The following is a 15,193-nucleotide window of genomic DNA, read 5'->3' on the forward strand; positions in this document are numbered from 1 at the left end:
TGATTTAATGGCAATTGGAAGACTTTATTTAATATTTGTGTTATTAATATTAAATAGTATAAAACATAAGCTTCCAAAGCTTTCTGTTCTTTTTATAAAAATCTTAATACATTATCCTTAATTACAAAATGCAGTTGATTTAGTTGGAAAAAAAGAGTTCGCTTAAAAATAATAAATATTTACAAAATGTAATCTTAACTAGAATTAGACTAATAAATATAAATATATTTATCTTTACAATATAATAAATTTGTAAATTTACTATTGCTATTTTTTCTTCCTGTCCTGAGAACATTTGGGGCAATACCACTTCCCTTTGGGTTTGGTTGTGAGGCCAACACAAGCAAAATGAAACCATTCTATTGGACACTACAAATTTTAGAATATAATTTTAAAATATCTATGGTCAGAAAACTAATTATTCTTTTATTAAGAATATAAAACAAACTTACATCAGGATTGTCACATCCTATCATTTCTCCATATGATACCTGATGACAAAGACAATAAGTCGGCTCATTTGGATCAACAGGCATGTCCAAAACATCACTAGGGTGGGTTATTCCTGCTAATCCTGGTAATACTGCAGCAACAGCTTCCGCAACTAAAACAAATATACTTAATACTTTAGGATTTCAAGATATAATAAAATAACTATAAATGAAAAATATGCATGAAATGTAAACTATTATTACCAAATATGAAGGATGATGAAATGATACCAACCCTCACCTGAAGTTGCTTTTGCACCACTACCTGCATTGCCCCCTTTCTCTGTTCCAATACCCTTCTGCTTCTTCTTCTTATTGCCACGTACAGTTCCTGAAGAATCCTCTTCACTGGAATTACCAGATCTTTTCTTTTTGTCAGTTTTGTTGTCTTTGATCTTTTTTCTTCCTTCTAAATTTGTTTTACATTAGTCATGTTTGCTATAATTACTATATTAAGTCACCTACTTTTACCTACTGCTGGTTCATCTTGATTTCTTGAATTTAAGGCCTTGTCTTGAATTTCTGATTCAAACCTAGCTAAATCATTATCTAATCGTCTAATGTGCTTATCCACCAGTTCATAAGTTTGTATAGCTAGTTGTACTTTATCATCACCTAATTCCTATAATATTTGAATATATCATACCAAAGACATTATATATATATAATTGATATATAAAATTATAATTATTATATATGTAATTAGTTTTATTTTGATATTTAAGTTATTAGAGTCTGTGATAGTACTTACTTTTGCTTTATTAAACATTTTTTGAATCTCATCAAGTTGTTCCTTTTTCTGTTCACTAGTTAGTGTTTTCAAATTACGTAAAAATTCATCTGCTAAAACATCAATATTTTTCATTAATGCTTGTGCTCGTTTGTCTAAGTCACTCATTAACGTAAAATTACGTTGCAATTCATTAGGTAAATTTTCCAAACCTATAATAGTAAAAAATGTATATAATATATAACTATTCACTACTGTTTTTACGACTACATACTATCCAAATAATGTTCCAGGTACAGAGCAGAAGTCATCTTGGAGAAAGTTAATATAACTGAGGTTTATCAACAAAGTAACTCTATGTTTTTGCTGGAAGTAATATGTATATTAAAAACTGACTCATGTCCTTTTTTCAAATATAGCATAGTTTACATACAGATAAATTTGAGTATTTTTAAATGACAGAAGTGACAGCATCTTTTACTTAATGTCATGTGTCATAATATAATTATTTTGTTGCCTAACCTATTGAAAGGAATGAATATAGTCACCAATATGATAATTTGTGAGCACCATTTGTAAAGTCAAATTTAAATTATTTGGTATTTAGGGTTGCATAATAATTCGTTTTAAATTTAAAGATAGTGTTTGGATTAATTTTTTAGATCACTACAATAAAATAAAGTTGATAATATAATGGAAAGTTTATTTAGACAAACTAGATATATAAAAAACATGTTTTAGTGGTTACAAAATGGGGAAAGATAGTATAAAATACAAATTGATTATTATTATATAATCATATTTTAAACTAATGTATTTCTAACAGACTATCATCCCTGAGTTATTCAGTCTAGGTAGTTATAATAAATTAAAAAGCTTTTCAAAAACATTAAATAATTTAACTGGGTCAGCAAAAATTATTATTGGTACACATTTGGTACTTATTGTAAGAATATATGGATGAAACAGATGATTAATTTTATACTTATTACGAAGTTATTTAATATTTTGGAAAAGCTTTTTGCTCTAAATACCAATTGGGACGAGCATCGAACACTATACGGTGGGTAGATTGATGGTTAAACCATATTACGATATTTAAATATAGAACTCTAAAAGTTACACACATAGATTGTAATATAAACTTTAATCTATATTTAGTTATCATTTGGTTTTAATAAGTACAAAACGTTTTATTACTGGTATATCAGGTACAAAAATAAGCAAAATTCAATAATTAAAGAAAATGTCTTACATAGGCTTGGCTGATAATAAAGGCTGTAGAAGAAATAAGTTAAACTTTTCATTTAATATTGATTTTGCTTGTACTGTTTTATATGAAACAGATAGGAACAATTGCTTCTATATGGACAAATAACTAATAATTAATTGAAAATGTATAATAATCATCTATTGTGAATTGTTGATCTGCATTCAACTGTATAGACTCAGAATATAATGTATTTGCCCATACAGCTCTTTAAATAGACATGTAGAAAGATAAATACTAAGAACTAAATATGCATATTGTATAAATTGTATAAAAATGAGTCTCTTCTTGAGGTAGTATGTTGCTGAAAAATATACCCTGAGTAGTAAAACTTAGCTATGGTGTAAAAAATATAATAACCACTAAAATAATAAATTAGACTGATTTTAATGAGCTAGATTTAAATTTATTTTAAATATATTAATATTTTATGGCCAAGCAAGTCTTGTTTTACATTTGAGTCATGTTAGATACTGAGTATGCCAAAAAAGAAAAGCAAAAAGTATCTTACTTGTTAATATTGTTGTGATATTTTCAAACTTTATTTGAATTTAAAATAAAAATTACATATTGTTTTCTCAACTTATGACGACTCATGCTGTGAAATTTTGGTTATATAAAGAATCTACATTAAAATCAGTCTTAGCTAACATAATATGCGAACATATTAGAAAGCTATTAGTATTTTAACTTACGATTATAACAAAAATAGTCTCTGATATCTTGAAGATATTTACATTTAACATATAGCATAAAGAATATTAATATTTTAAAGAAAATATGACAATTTGAAATACCAAAAATCTACTCCGTTAATATATATATATATATATTTTTTTTCATATATATGCGTCATATATTAAAAATGTACAATAATTTTAAATATTTCTTGTTACACCAAATAGTTTTGTTGACGTTTTAAATTGGTATCAATATATATACTATCTGCATAGTAGATGTTTGGTTTCATTCTTTAAAATGATACTAAATGTTTTATAAATTTTGACGGTAACAAGGAGTTTTAGCGTATTAACTTTTATTTATGACTTGTATTATTTTTGTATATTTATCTACTGTCTATGAACAAATAATTACCACAGATTTACATATTAAAAGTAGTTAATCATGTAGTATAACTAGATGTATATATATGTATAAAATTCTATAGAAATTGAGTCTATTTTTGAGGTAGTAAATTAACATGAATACCCTGAATATTTAACATACTTGCATTAACTATTTTTATTATAATTCTTTACAACAATATATATATATGGCATGAATGTAACTTTGAAGTTATTAAATATAAGTTATGACATTTGTTAGGTAAGATAATCTCATTTAGTTTCTTATTGTGAAAATAGTTATTTATTTTCACGAAAGCTAAATAAATTTCTCATCAACATAGATGGTTAAGACTTCGAGACGTTGTAATGACACACCTGACATTGACAGTGATAAACTGCAATTAAAAGGTTTCAAGGCACTTTGTATTGATATTAAAATATAACAAATGTTAACAATACCCTGGAATTAGCCGTTATTGATTGTTGCTTTTATTATAACAAAAATAGCATCATGCAGATATTTACCATTAAAATGTACGATAAAAAAAACATAATGTTATTTAAAATAAAAAAAGTCAAAAATATACGATTGTGAAGACGCGGTTCTTATTTGATGATATGATGAGAGTAATCGATGTTTACCAGTATTTAAGGTTTTAATTAATTTCTAAATAATTAATTTATCTAATATATTTTTGCCTTAATTTATTTTTGGTCTCGGAAGAGTTTCGAATTATTTGCAGAATGCTTCGTCATACCAGAGTGTTTTTTAGATGTAACGTAATGGCAGAAAGGTTATGTTGTACGAGTAAAACATTCTGGTATAATTTGTTTTGGTTCAATTGTTTTATGGTGACTTTTCCGGAGTTTCTGAATCTGAAAAATAAAAGTATGAATATAAACTACAAGGTACGTATAATTGAAAAGAGTAATACTTAAATAGAATTATTTTGTGTCATAGTTCATTATCGAGGATTATTAATAGAGGTAGTGGTTAGGTAATTTTTTTTGTTAATTTTATGTTTACATTATTCCTGGATTAATTTATATTTTTTCCTTAACTAACAGAGAAAAATAGCAGCAGCCAATACGCGTGTGAATTATGAATTATAGTTAAAATGTTGTAATTTAGTAGTACTAACTTTGTAGATTTACATAGAAGGAACAAAAGTTTATTTATGCTAATAATATGAAAACATTGAGGAATATGACGTAGTTTTGGTAAGTGTGATATATGAAAAGTACTGCCGAGTAGGGTACCGCTACAAATGAAAAATATTTTTAATTTATATAATTGCCAGTGCCGTGAAAATAATACCAAAAGTATAGTGTGTAAACACGTTCATGTTATCTGTTTTTTTTATAAGAGAAGCTGCCCGACTACAGGTATAACAACAAATATGTGAATGGAATTAGTGAAGATTACTGTATGCTCACTCCGTGTGTCAAGATTTATTCTAGTTTTCGAGTTTGCGCATGGTGGCAGCACTTCGCTCTATAACGGCTGTCAGGTGAGAATGTTGCATCAAACATCATTTGGAAATTGTTTTTGTACTGCAATTGTGCTTCGGAAACTGTGAAAATACAGAGACAATGTCTCAAAGTTGATTCTAACTGTTTTTGTTATGTTTGTGGATGTTGTATACCGGTCAACGTTGAAAAATCATGACAAATTCATTCAAAGACGCGTATTTGCAGTACTTCGGACTTGCTGTACTAAACACTGACAAGCCATGGGTATTAAAATTGCTTTGTAATACGTGTTGAACAAAGCTGTACAAGTGGTCACTTGGTGAAAATGTATACTTTTAATTTTTTACACCTAGAGAGAAAAAACCTAATAGCAACACACCAGTTTGGGTTCAACAAGCATTCAGCAACTGGTCAGGTCCACAGAATAACAGATGTTATTGAAAAAGCCTATGAAAGTAAAAAAGTATGCTCAGTCATGTTCTTAGATGCAGCACATTCCTTCGATAAGGTTTGACATGAAGACCTTGTTCATAAACTACAGAAAATGTTAACCAAAACTACACACCGAACTTCTAAAATTGTACATTACAGCCAGAATGTTTAGAGTTCAACAAGAAGAAGCTTACTCTACAATAAAAGAAGCTAAAGCAGGTGTACCACAAGGAAGTGTACTGGGGCCAATGCTTTATGTACTCTACACTTGTGAGCACCATATACCACAAATGGATTATATCTGTCGGAGGCAATAGTGAAGAAGCCACACGAAAATTATAACAGGCAAGTGACAATATAAATGATTGGACACAAGCTTGGAAAATAATAATTAACGTAACTAAATCTGTGCATGTGCAGTTCAGCTACAATCACAAGCACCAATAACATTAAATAATACTATCATTCCATATAGCAACAACGCTAAATATCTCGGAATGAATCTTGATGCAAAACTTCGCTGGAAGAAACATATAAAGAAGAAAAGAAAAGAACTGGAATTGAAATATAGGAAAATGTATTGGCTAATTGGAAGAAAATGACAATTATCAGTACATAAAGCATAGAAAAATTATTATTTGGAAATTATTGCTGCATTTGCTCGATGAATGTTAGCGGTATAAATGAATAAAACAGCACTGTACAAATATCATGATAAATCATCAGTGTTGGAGCCAGTACCACGTACGTATAGTGATCCATCGCCAATTGGTTCAGGTACAATTGCAAAAAAATGCCTTAAGAACTTTGTCTCCATCACCGGCGAACAAAGAAAGCGATTTCATTATTGAAGAAAAGAATCTAATTTCACGAAGTGAAATGAGCGATTTGACTGGAGATTTGGATTTCAAATTCATTGGTGATAATAATTACAGGTTATAAACCGGCAAACGTTGGCGTTTTGCTTGTTTTGATAAGTTTCAAATTGCTGCTTATTATTACTCTGATTGACAATGCCGAAGCCATTAGATAATCAGTGTCAGAAGATTACGCCTCTAATCAGTTACTGCGAATAGAAACGAGATAATACATGCATTAGATGTAGTATAATGTTAAAATAAATTACATTTGATCACATTATTTTATTTAACAGGTCAATTGAAAAGTCCCTGGTCTGACACATAGATGGCGCTACTAGTATTAAATCCGTATGTTTTTCGGTTAGCTCTAACCCTCGAAAGATGCATGTATACATTTGACAGCTGTCGGCGTGTTGATAAAATATTGTTTTTTGAAGGGAAAAAATACAATTGAAGCAAAAACTTGGCTTGATGTCCAGTTTCCGGACACTGCCCCGGGAAAATCAACCATCAAAGATTGGTATGCTAAGTTTAGACGTGGTGAAATGAGCACCGAAGACGGTGAACGCAGTGGACGCCCAAAAGAGGTTGTTACCGACGAAAACATTTAAAAAATCCACAAAATGATTATGAATGACGTAAATTGAAATTGACATGTATTCAAGCGAAGCAAAGGATTGAAAAGTGTTATAAGGCCTCCGCTCCATCAGAAACAACATTAAAACGTTGGTTTACTGACTTCAAATGTGGCCGTAGTTTTGAAGATTCTGAGCAGTTTGTTTAAACGTAACAAAAATAATTTTTTAGTCGATATGTGACAATGAATAAAACATGGATTCATCACTTCACTTTGGAATCAAAACGTTCGTCATTTGAGTGGACAGCAACTGGTGACAGGCCTATTTTAAGGCAAAAGATAAATCTTTCAACAAAAGTGGTATTGAATTATTAGAGCGACACTGGACTGTTTGTGTGGCTATGGCGAAGATTGAGTTAATGAATAAACGAATTTAAAAAAAAAACGCGTTTTTTTTGTTACGCCTGGGACTTTTCAGCCCATGTGTTAGATGACGTATGTTCACTGTTTTATTGAACTGACTATCGAAATAGTTAATATATTTTTAATATCAGCTTATGATTAATTGGTGTGAATAAAATCATACCCTTGCCTTCAGAAATTGATGGTCTTTCCAGTTTGGTTGGACAGTCAGCGATTAGATGGTCTTCGCTCTTGCAGTTGTGACATCGTTTGGGCTGGGGCCCCATCGTGCATTTAGCCGCTATGTGATTGGCAAACTCTCCACAGTTATAACACCTGGAAAAAAATCTTTCAATACTACATGCCGTGCCGCTATCGGATCGACGCGTTTTTACCGTATTTTCCTGAAGCGTTTCTTTGACACCGGCTTCCTGGTCGACCCCTTACAGTCGGCGCCCTGCGGGCCGGTTACCTTCACCGCTTCCAATCCTTTTTCAGATACTTTACACACGAATTCGACTTCCTCGTCATCGCCCAATGAGCGGAAACCGCCCATTTGTATTACGCTCTAAAAATAACATTTTTTTCATTAGACTAATCAAAGGAACACCATTGTTTATAAAAAGAAGATGTTCGGTTTTAAAAATACAGCGCACCATTAAATACCCTTAAAAAGGGAAACGATGTAAAAACTCTTTTTTTTTTCGTATATTTTTTTTGTATACAGTTTATTATTTTAATTATTTATTAATATACCTTAATGAACAATGTTACATACAATGCTGGACAAAATGTCATATATTATTTCGTAATATCGAGATTACAAATAAGTCTTGACTTTTTATTAAGGATTTAGAATTAGAAATAATATTACAATAGACTAGATGAAAAACTATTCATGAAAATTCTACGTAGAGTCTATCTAAAGTTGCTGTGAACATAATAGGTCAATTGAAAAGTCCTCTGCCTACCATAGTAAAACACATTTTTTTGGCAAAATTATTTTTTTTGTTCAACATAATTCCGTTCAAGGGTAATACACTGATTATAGCGACCAACCAACTTTTCGATACCATTTTTGTAGTACGATTTGTCCTTTGCTTCGGTTTTGGCGATCACCTCTTCATTCGACGAAAATTTCTTCCCAGTCAGCATTATTTTGAGAACTGAGAACAGGAAATAGTCGCTGGGGGCCAGATCTAGACAATACGGTAGATGAAGAAGCAACTCGAAGCCAAATTCATGGAATTTTGCTATCGTTTTCACTGACTTGTGACACGGTGACTTCTCTTACTGAAGCACTTTCTTTTTCCTCAAATGCGGCCATTTTTCGGCGATTTCGTCCTTCAAACGGTCCAATAACGCTATGTAATAACCTTGCCAGCCGACTGTTGCATTTTCCCACGCTTTGGAGCGGGTTCATCGTGTGCAGTCCACTTGGATGACTGTCGATTGGACTTCGGAGTGAAATGATGGAGCCATATTTCATCCGTTGTCACATATCGACGCAAAAACTCGGATTTAATTACGCTTGACTCGTGGTTTTTTTTCACTTGCACAGAGCTTTCTCATATACAAATATTCGTAAATGATATGATGTACACATTCAGTTGATATCTTTAGAGTGTCAATGTAGATTTAAATTTACGGTCATTCAAAATGTTTTCGTCGGTAACAACCTCTTTTCGGCTTCCACTGCGTTCACCGTCTTCGGTGCTTATTTCACCACGTATAAACTTAGCATACCAATTCTTGATGGTTGATTTTCCTGGGGTACTGTCCGGAAACTGTCCAAGCCAAGTTAAACCATCTAACTAAAAAATATATGAATGTAATTCTAGTAGCGCCATCTATGTGGCATGCCGGAGACTTTTCAATAGACCTGTTATACGTCCGTTATTCAATTTTGTATTAACCTTATATGATTCTATTTTATCTATTTAAGAAAATTGAATATTATTTTAAAAAATTGCTAAAAAAACCTTTTCAAGATTGCGGCCTATCTTGAAAAAAATGTTTTTAATTTTTTCGGATTAACAAAAGGATTACAATTGTTTTAACCACTTTATTTTACTATTTTCACTTGTATTAAATTATTTATTTTAATGTTATAAAATATTTTTAAAGTATTACTAAATTTCAATAAAATCAAAAATTTAGATTTCTTTGACAAGTTTGACAAATGCCTTTAGAACATAATATTTTTTAAAAGTTACAATTACTACAACTTATTTCAAATAATTTAGTGTATGATAGATATAGAGATTTTGATACTTCATAATGATTTTATTAAAATTCCAATATTACCAAGTATCAAGTTAAAAGAGTTATTCACAGATTCGACCGGCATTTTGTGTAAACTGTATTGATATTAGAAATATAATGGAAATTGGTTTGGAGAAAGTTATAATCAAGCTTTGCATTCCTTGCATTCCAGGACAAATTGTTGTGCTGTTATGTACTTTCAATTTATAATAAACACAGTGTTTTGACAATAGAATGAATGCTTTCTACGATTTTGATCGGAAATATTTTCGATTTATTTGTTATTACATTGTTTGTTATTCATCTTCTTTGCTTATATACTCTGATCGCGTTACATAGTTTTATCTGATATAAATGTAAATTAATTTTAAAGAATTTACAATATTCTTCTTATCTATGTTTAACTAATATTTTAATTAATTTATCTTCAAAATTTTTTTGATTTTTTAATCAATAAAACTTCAAAAATGACTGCATATTGAACTGATTAGTCTGGTTTTGGTATATCAATAAGTTCATCACCCTACCCTTCCCGATTGTTATGAATATATTGTAATAAATTTACGTACTCGTACAGTTCACTATATTTTGAAATATAATCAATATAATTGTTCAGAAATTTAGTAAATATCAGAATTGTCTCACAGTACCTTTACATGTTATATACAGGGAATAATTAAAAATATGTTCAAACATCTGTCAAATATGAGCTTATACATTTGAAACTCATTTTACCTTCTCAACATCTGCTTTTCAAGCAGATGCAAGCAAACTGTTCGGTGCAAGAGTTATCATTACGGGATTATTGTCGATTTTCATAGCTTTCAAGTGCGGGCATCCTATGAAAATAACTTACCTGATGTACAAACACATCCTGCCCATCATCCAAAGGAGTAATGAAACCCCAGCCCTTGATAACATTGAACCATTTACATTTTCCTCTCCGAACTCTTGCTGTGGGCTGTTGGTTGTCATCCTTCTTTATATCTGAAATAAAATAATTGAACAAAAATGTTATCAAATATGATTTATTTTAACATTATAGTACATCTAAAAACTACAGTTAATTATACAGCCACAATAGTTTATAGGTTAGATCTATTGCTTGGTTCTTTTCACTATTGCTTTCAAAAAGTTTGCATACGTCTGACAACCGGACGACTTTGACAGACTCATTCGTTTACGCGTTTGAACTAATCAGACAGCATTGCGTCTATTTTTAACTAGAATAAAACGAGAAGGAAAATATTGTCTGATTCTGAAACGAGATCTTGATGACGTATGTACAATAAAACTTTGAATAGATTATAGATAAAATAATATGTTCATTCAGAAATAAAATAGTTTAATTTAGTTAGCTTTATCATCTTGATTAAAAAATTATTTATTTCATGCTAGAGGTGTCGGCCACAGAGAAAAATATCGATATATAGTTTTCGATATCTTTAAGATATAATATACAAGGACCAAATTATGCAAATTATGCTTACAAAATTTGAAAAATCATTATATTTTTATAGACAGCAACTAACATTAATATGTAGTCAATAAATTCTTCTTAATTTAAGTGTATATGATTCAAATGAAATATAGAGTTATATATTATAGTTATTACATCTCATTAACAATTTCTAAATATCTCATTTGTTCTGGAAATTGAAAATTGTTAGCTCGATATATTTTGTTTTAATGGATTCAATTTTTCCAGTTACCAATTTTTTCCAGTTATATTATATATTCTATAATATAGTATTAACTTCAGAATATTTATTACCTTATTTTGGGAATAACCGTCGGTAAGATAATACATTTGTAATTAAATATACAGGCAAATGTTTCAAACTTCGTTTAAATTCTTGGATATGTTGAAAACAGTAATTATTAAGTGTTATTTGGTTATCACCCTACGTATATTCTGCGGTTATCTTTAGCTTCTTGATGAATAATATCTCAGAATTATGAAAATCATAGAAAATAGGTTCTGTTTTTCAGCTTAGGGAGAATCATAATGATATGAATTTGGCTAATAGGAAGAAAATTACAATTATCAGTACATAATAAATTGCCAATATATAAGCAAATACTGAAACCTATATGGACGTACGGAGTTCACTTATTAACATACGGAGTTATTATATATTATGGAGTAATATTAGGACTACCTACATCGAGACCTTCAGACAACAACAGTCAGATAAGAAATCAAGAGAATTGCAAGGGGACATGAGGAAAGACTCAATGCTCATGAGAATATTGAAGTATTGCAACTTTTGGATACCACCAGAGCCGGACACAGACTCAAAAGATTCAAACCATCTGATTTTGTGTAGCGTTGTATAGTAATGTACATATAATAAAAAATACAGATATCTATAAACATTATTTCACCAGAGGCTAGATAGATAGGACAGATGGGTCCTCCTAGTTCTATACATGGATCTAAATTATCATAAAAACAAATTGTAGGTTCGGTTAAAAATTGCTTCTATGGTGTAATTGTTAAAGCGTTTAGCTCCCAATTTGATGTCACATCGTCGATATTAATTTAGATTTGTTTTGTTGGTAATTAAATTTTTTGTATATGTCACAAATTTATATTATTATTTTTGTATTGTTTGGGCTCGGCACCGACTTCAATATGATCAGTTGGTAGTAGTTAAAATAATATTATGAAGAGATAAATAGGTTTAGGTAGGTATTAAACTAAATTGTGTGTATATAGTAAAATATAAAATACGTGTAGTAGATAGGTTAAATAAAGTTTTGTTTATTTTCATTTAGTTATTACAACGATTATTACGTACACATTTTATTTTAAAACATTTTTTGTGTGTTAAAAATCTAAGTTTGTTTATTTTTTTACCTTACTCCTTATTTATTTTTTGAAGTCGGTTCAATTTTTTCGTTAAAAATATTTTATTATTCATTAAAATAGTAGCGACTATTAAGCGTTTGATTTTCGTCCTTAAATTGATGAATAAATGCATTTTACCCGCCTTAGAGATGATGCGATGTCCACGGTATCGTGGCTGGTAATTGATTTTCAAAGTTTACTGAACGTGCACCGCGTTTCGGCCTTTTGAATAATTTCGAAATAAACCTTCTGACACCGATACGGGATCTAATGAAATCCGAACGGATCCGGCGATAATTTCCCGTTTTTAAATAAATAACGATAAAGATTTTGTTTGTTGGATGCCGTACTATTCTAGTCATATCGAAAATGAAGGTTTCGGAGGACGGATGACCGCGGTATTTTTATTTCGTGACAGCTGCACGGAATGCATCTCCCGAAATCGCCGGCGTTGCCAAGTCTAAGCGGCTCGAAGGTATTTTCCTAATACGTGAGTTTATGCACAGAACGGTTCTCTGGTACTTTAAACGATTAAAGGCCGAATGCCTTTTCTTTAGAGCTTTTCGATGTCTGACACTATTTTTTCCAAGTTTTTTTTTAATTTTTGAAATATTGCACTAAGGAAAATTAAAAAATATTTTCTAGCAAAATGGGTGTTCCTTCAAATGTATTAAACAATTTTTAAAAAACAGATTTGTAACAGTATTTATTTTTATAAAAAAAATATAATACCACTTTGCATTTGATGCAGATAACTGTCACGGCCCTATGACAGACTCTCCAAGGTGTTGGTTTTTCTTGTGTGCCTACAAGGGGATCGATTCTGTCAAATCTTGAATCTACATTTTGAAGAGAAGAAGGCCTTGACCTTTTACGATTGTTACGAGATGAATTTGTTTCAAGAAGGGACATATAGCATATCCAAAGTTACTGTGAACATACGTCATTAAAATGTTTAATGGAATGTCTGTAAAATGTTTTGTAAATTCGTTTTAGAATCAGCCCATATTTTCCTTCTCATTTTATTCTAGTTAAAAAGAGACACGATGCTGTCTGTTAAGTTCGAACATGTAACCGAACTAGCCTCTCAAAGTTGCCCGGTTGTCAAACGTATGCATAATTTTTAGAAACAATCGTAATAAGAGGTTATAACTCTAACCTATAAACTATTGGGGTTGTATAATTAACTGTAGTTTTTAGATGGACTATAATGGTAAAATAAATTCTATTTGATAAAGTTTTTGGTTCACAATTTTATTCAGATTAGAATTTTTGTTGTATGTCAAAGCCAAACGGAACTAAAATTCAGAGTTGATGCGGCGACATCGCAGCGTTTTAACATCATAAATTGGGATGACGTATGTTCACACCAACATTGGATAGACTATAGACACTCTTCTATGGAAAGTTGGTCGAGTTTTCCATTTTCGATTTTTTTCCGGTAGCAACCACGAATTTTGTACTGCAAGACCAAGAACGTAAACAAATATTGGAAAATGCCATTTTTACGACTGCATGAAGCACAATACTGTTATTGTTCCAAGTGGTTCTTATTATGGAACGCTTATTTGTCGATCGAATGCAAAAAAAAAAAATTATTCTACAAGCTTTAGGTCAATTTTTGTAAATGCCACAAAACATTAAAACTAGTTTGCAAAGAATGAAAGTACTAAACAGCTGTTTTTAGGACCGGCATCAAGTGGCACCATCTAGTAGTCAATAGTTCGCTATAGGAATAGGGTAGAATGTAGAAATATATACAAGTTTCTTAAAACAAACAATCGATTTATCTGGCTTAATAATACGTGTGCTGAAAAGTCCCAGGTCTACCACATAGATGGCGTTAGGATATTGCTTTTACCGTTTTTTTCGGTTACTACTAACTTTCGAAAGAAAGCTGTTACAATTGCACCATATTCTGCTCTTGTTGTTTTGTCGGTTATTGTGCTAAGAGTGTTACTACTTTTGTTATTTTCAAAGGAATGGATCAAAAAATATTTGGTGTTTTAATTTTATACTACTTTTAAATGGGAAAAAATACCGTTCAAGCCAAGCCATGGCTTGAAAAGTGTTATAAGGACTCCGCTCCATTAGAAATAACAATAAAACGTTGGTTTGCTGACTTCAAATGTGGTCGTAGAGACACCGATGATACAGAACGCAGTGGACGTCCAACTGAAGTGGTAACACCAGAAAATATCAAAAAAATTCCGCAAAATCGTTTTGAATGAAGGAAGGCGAAGTTGCGTCAGTAAGCTAATATCGTAAAAGTATCGTAAGAACGTGCTGGTTTTATATTGCACGAGAATTTGACTTATGACAAAGCTCTGTTCAAAGTGGGTGCCGCGTTGGCTTCACTGTTGATCAAAAACAAGAACGCGTTAATGATTCTGAGCAGTGTTTGGCCATATATCTAATTGATGAAACATGTATAATATTATATTAATAAAAACTCTAATGATAGTGCATAGTCATCATACAAAGCATAAAAATGCGTTATATTTAATATGAATTTATTTATTGAATTTGAAATTACTTTATACTATTTTTTATTAGTTTTTTTAATAAATATTATATTCATGTAAACTAGGATTGATGTTTTTGTTCTTCTCTCGAAAGCCATCTATCGACATTAGCGCTGAAATATTTCTAAATTAACCGTTTACTCGTAGTTGGAGCTCTAAAAGAAAACGCAATATATGAATACTCTTGTAATTCGCAGTCAACTTCAGAGAAAAATATTTAATTACACTCAAAATTATCTTCTAGAGT

The 15,193-nt window shown here is 30.7% G+C and overlaps 2 protein-coding genes across 5 annotated transcripts in view; both read right to left on the reverse strand.

Moving 5' to 3' along the window:
• Positions 1–3: 3 nt before the first annotated feature.
• Ing5 (inhibitor of growth protein 5) lies at positions 4–1,705 on the reverse strand. 2 transcript variants are annotated; one of them, XM_076400701.1, is made up of 6 exons: positions 1,496–1,705; positions 1,243–1,433; positions 957–1,113; positions 733–900; positions 453–604; positions 4–369 (listed from the first exon to the last, which is right to left on the reverse strand). In XM_076400701.1, exons 1-6 carry the CDS (start codon positions 1,530–1,532, stop codon positions 268–270), a joined length of 807 nt encoding a protein of 268 aa, XP_076256816.1. In that variant the 5' UTR covers positions 1,533–1,705; the 3' UTR covers positions 4–267. The 2 variants fall into 2 exon arrangements, with proteins under 2 accessions (XP_076256816.1, XP_076256815.1); XM_076400700.1 differs by having other exon boundaries at positions 127–369; positions 727–900.
• A 2,552-nt stretch (positions 1,706–4,257) lies between these two features.
• LOC143193302 (protein lin-28 homolog) overlaps positions 4,258–15,193 on the reverse strand; it is a 47,608-nt gene continuing 36,672 nt past the window's right edge. For 2 of the 3 annotated variants that reach the window (XM_076399440.1, XM_076399438.1), the window contains exons 2-5: positions 10,424–10,554; positions 7,698–7,870; positions 7,487–7,638; positions 4,258–4,434 (exon numbers count right to left, since the gene is read on the reverse strand). In XM_076399440.1, the coding sequence (XP_076255555.1) occupies positions 4,406–4,434; positions 7,487–7,638; positions 7,698–7,870; positions 10,424–10,554 (485 nt within the window). In that variant the 3' untranslated portion in view covers positions 4,258–4,405. The remainder of the gene's footprint in view (positions 4,435–7,486; positions 7,639–7,697; positions 7,871–10,423; positions 10,555–15,193) is intronic. The other variant, XM_076399439.1, reaches the window with a different exon arrangement.

This window comes from Rhynchophorus ferrugineus, unplaced genomic scaffold (genome assembly GCF_030347505.1).
Source record: "Rhynchophorus ferrugineus isolate W39M unplaced genomic scaffold, kcgeb_rfMv2 rfM3, whole genome shotgun sequence".
Taxonomy (NCBI): domain Eukaryota; kingdom Metazoa; phylum Arthropoda; class Insecta; order Coleoptera; family Curculionidae; genus Rhynchophorus; species Rhynchophorus ferrugineus.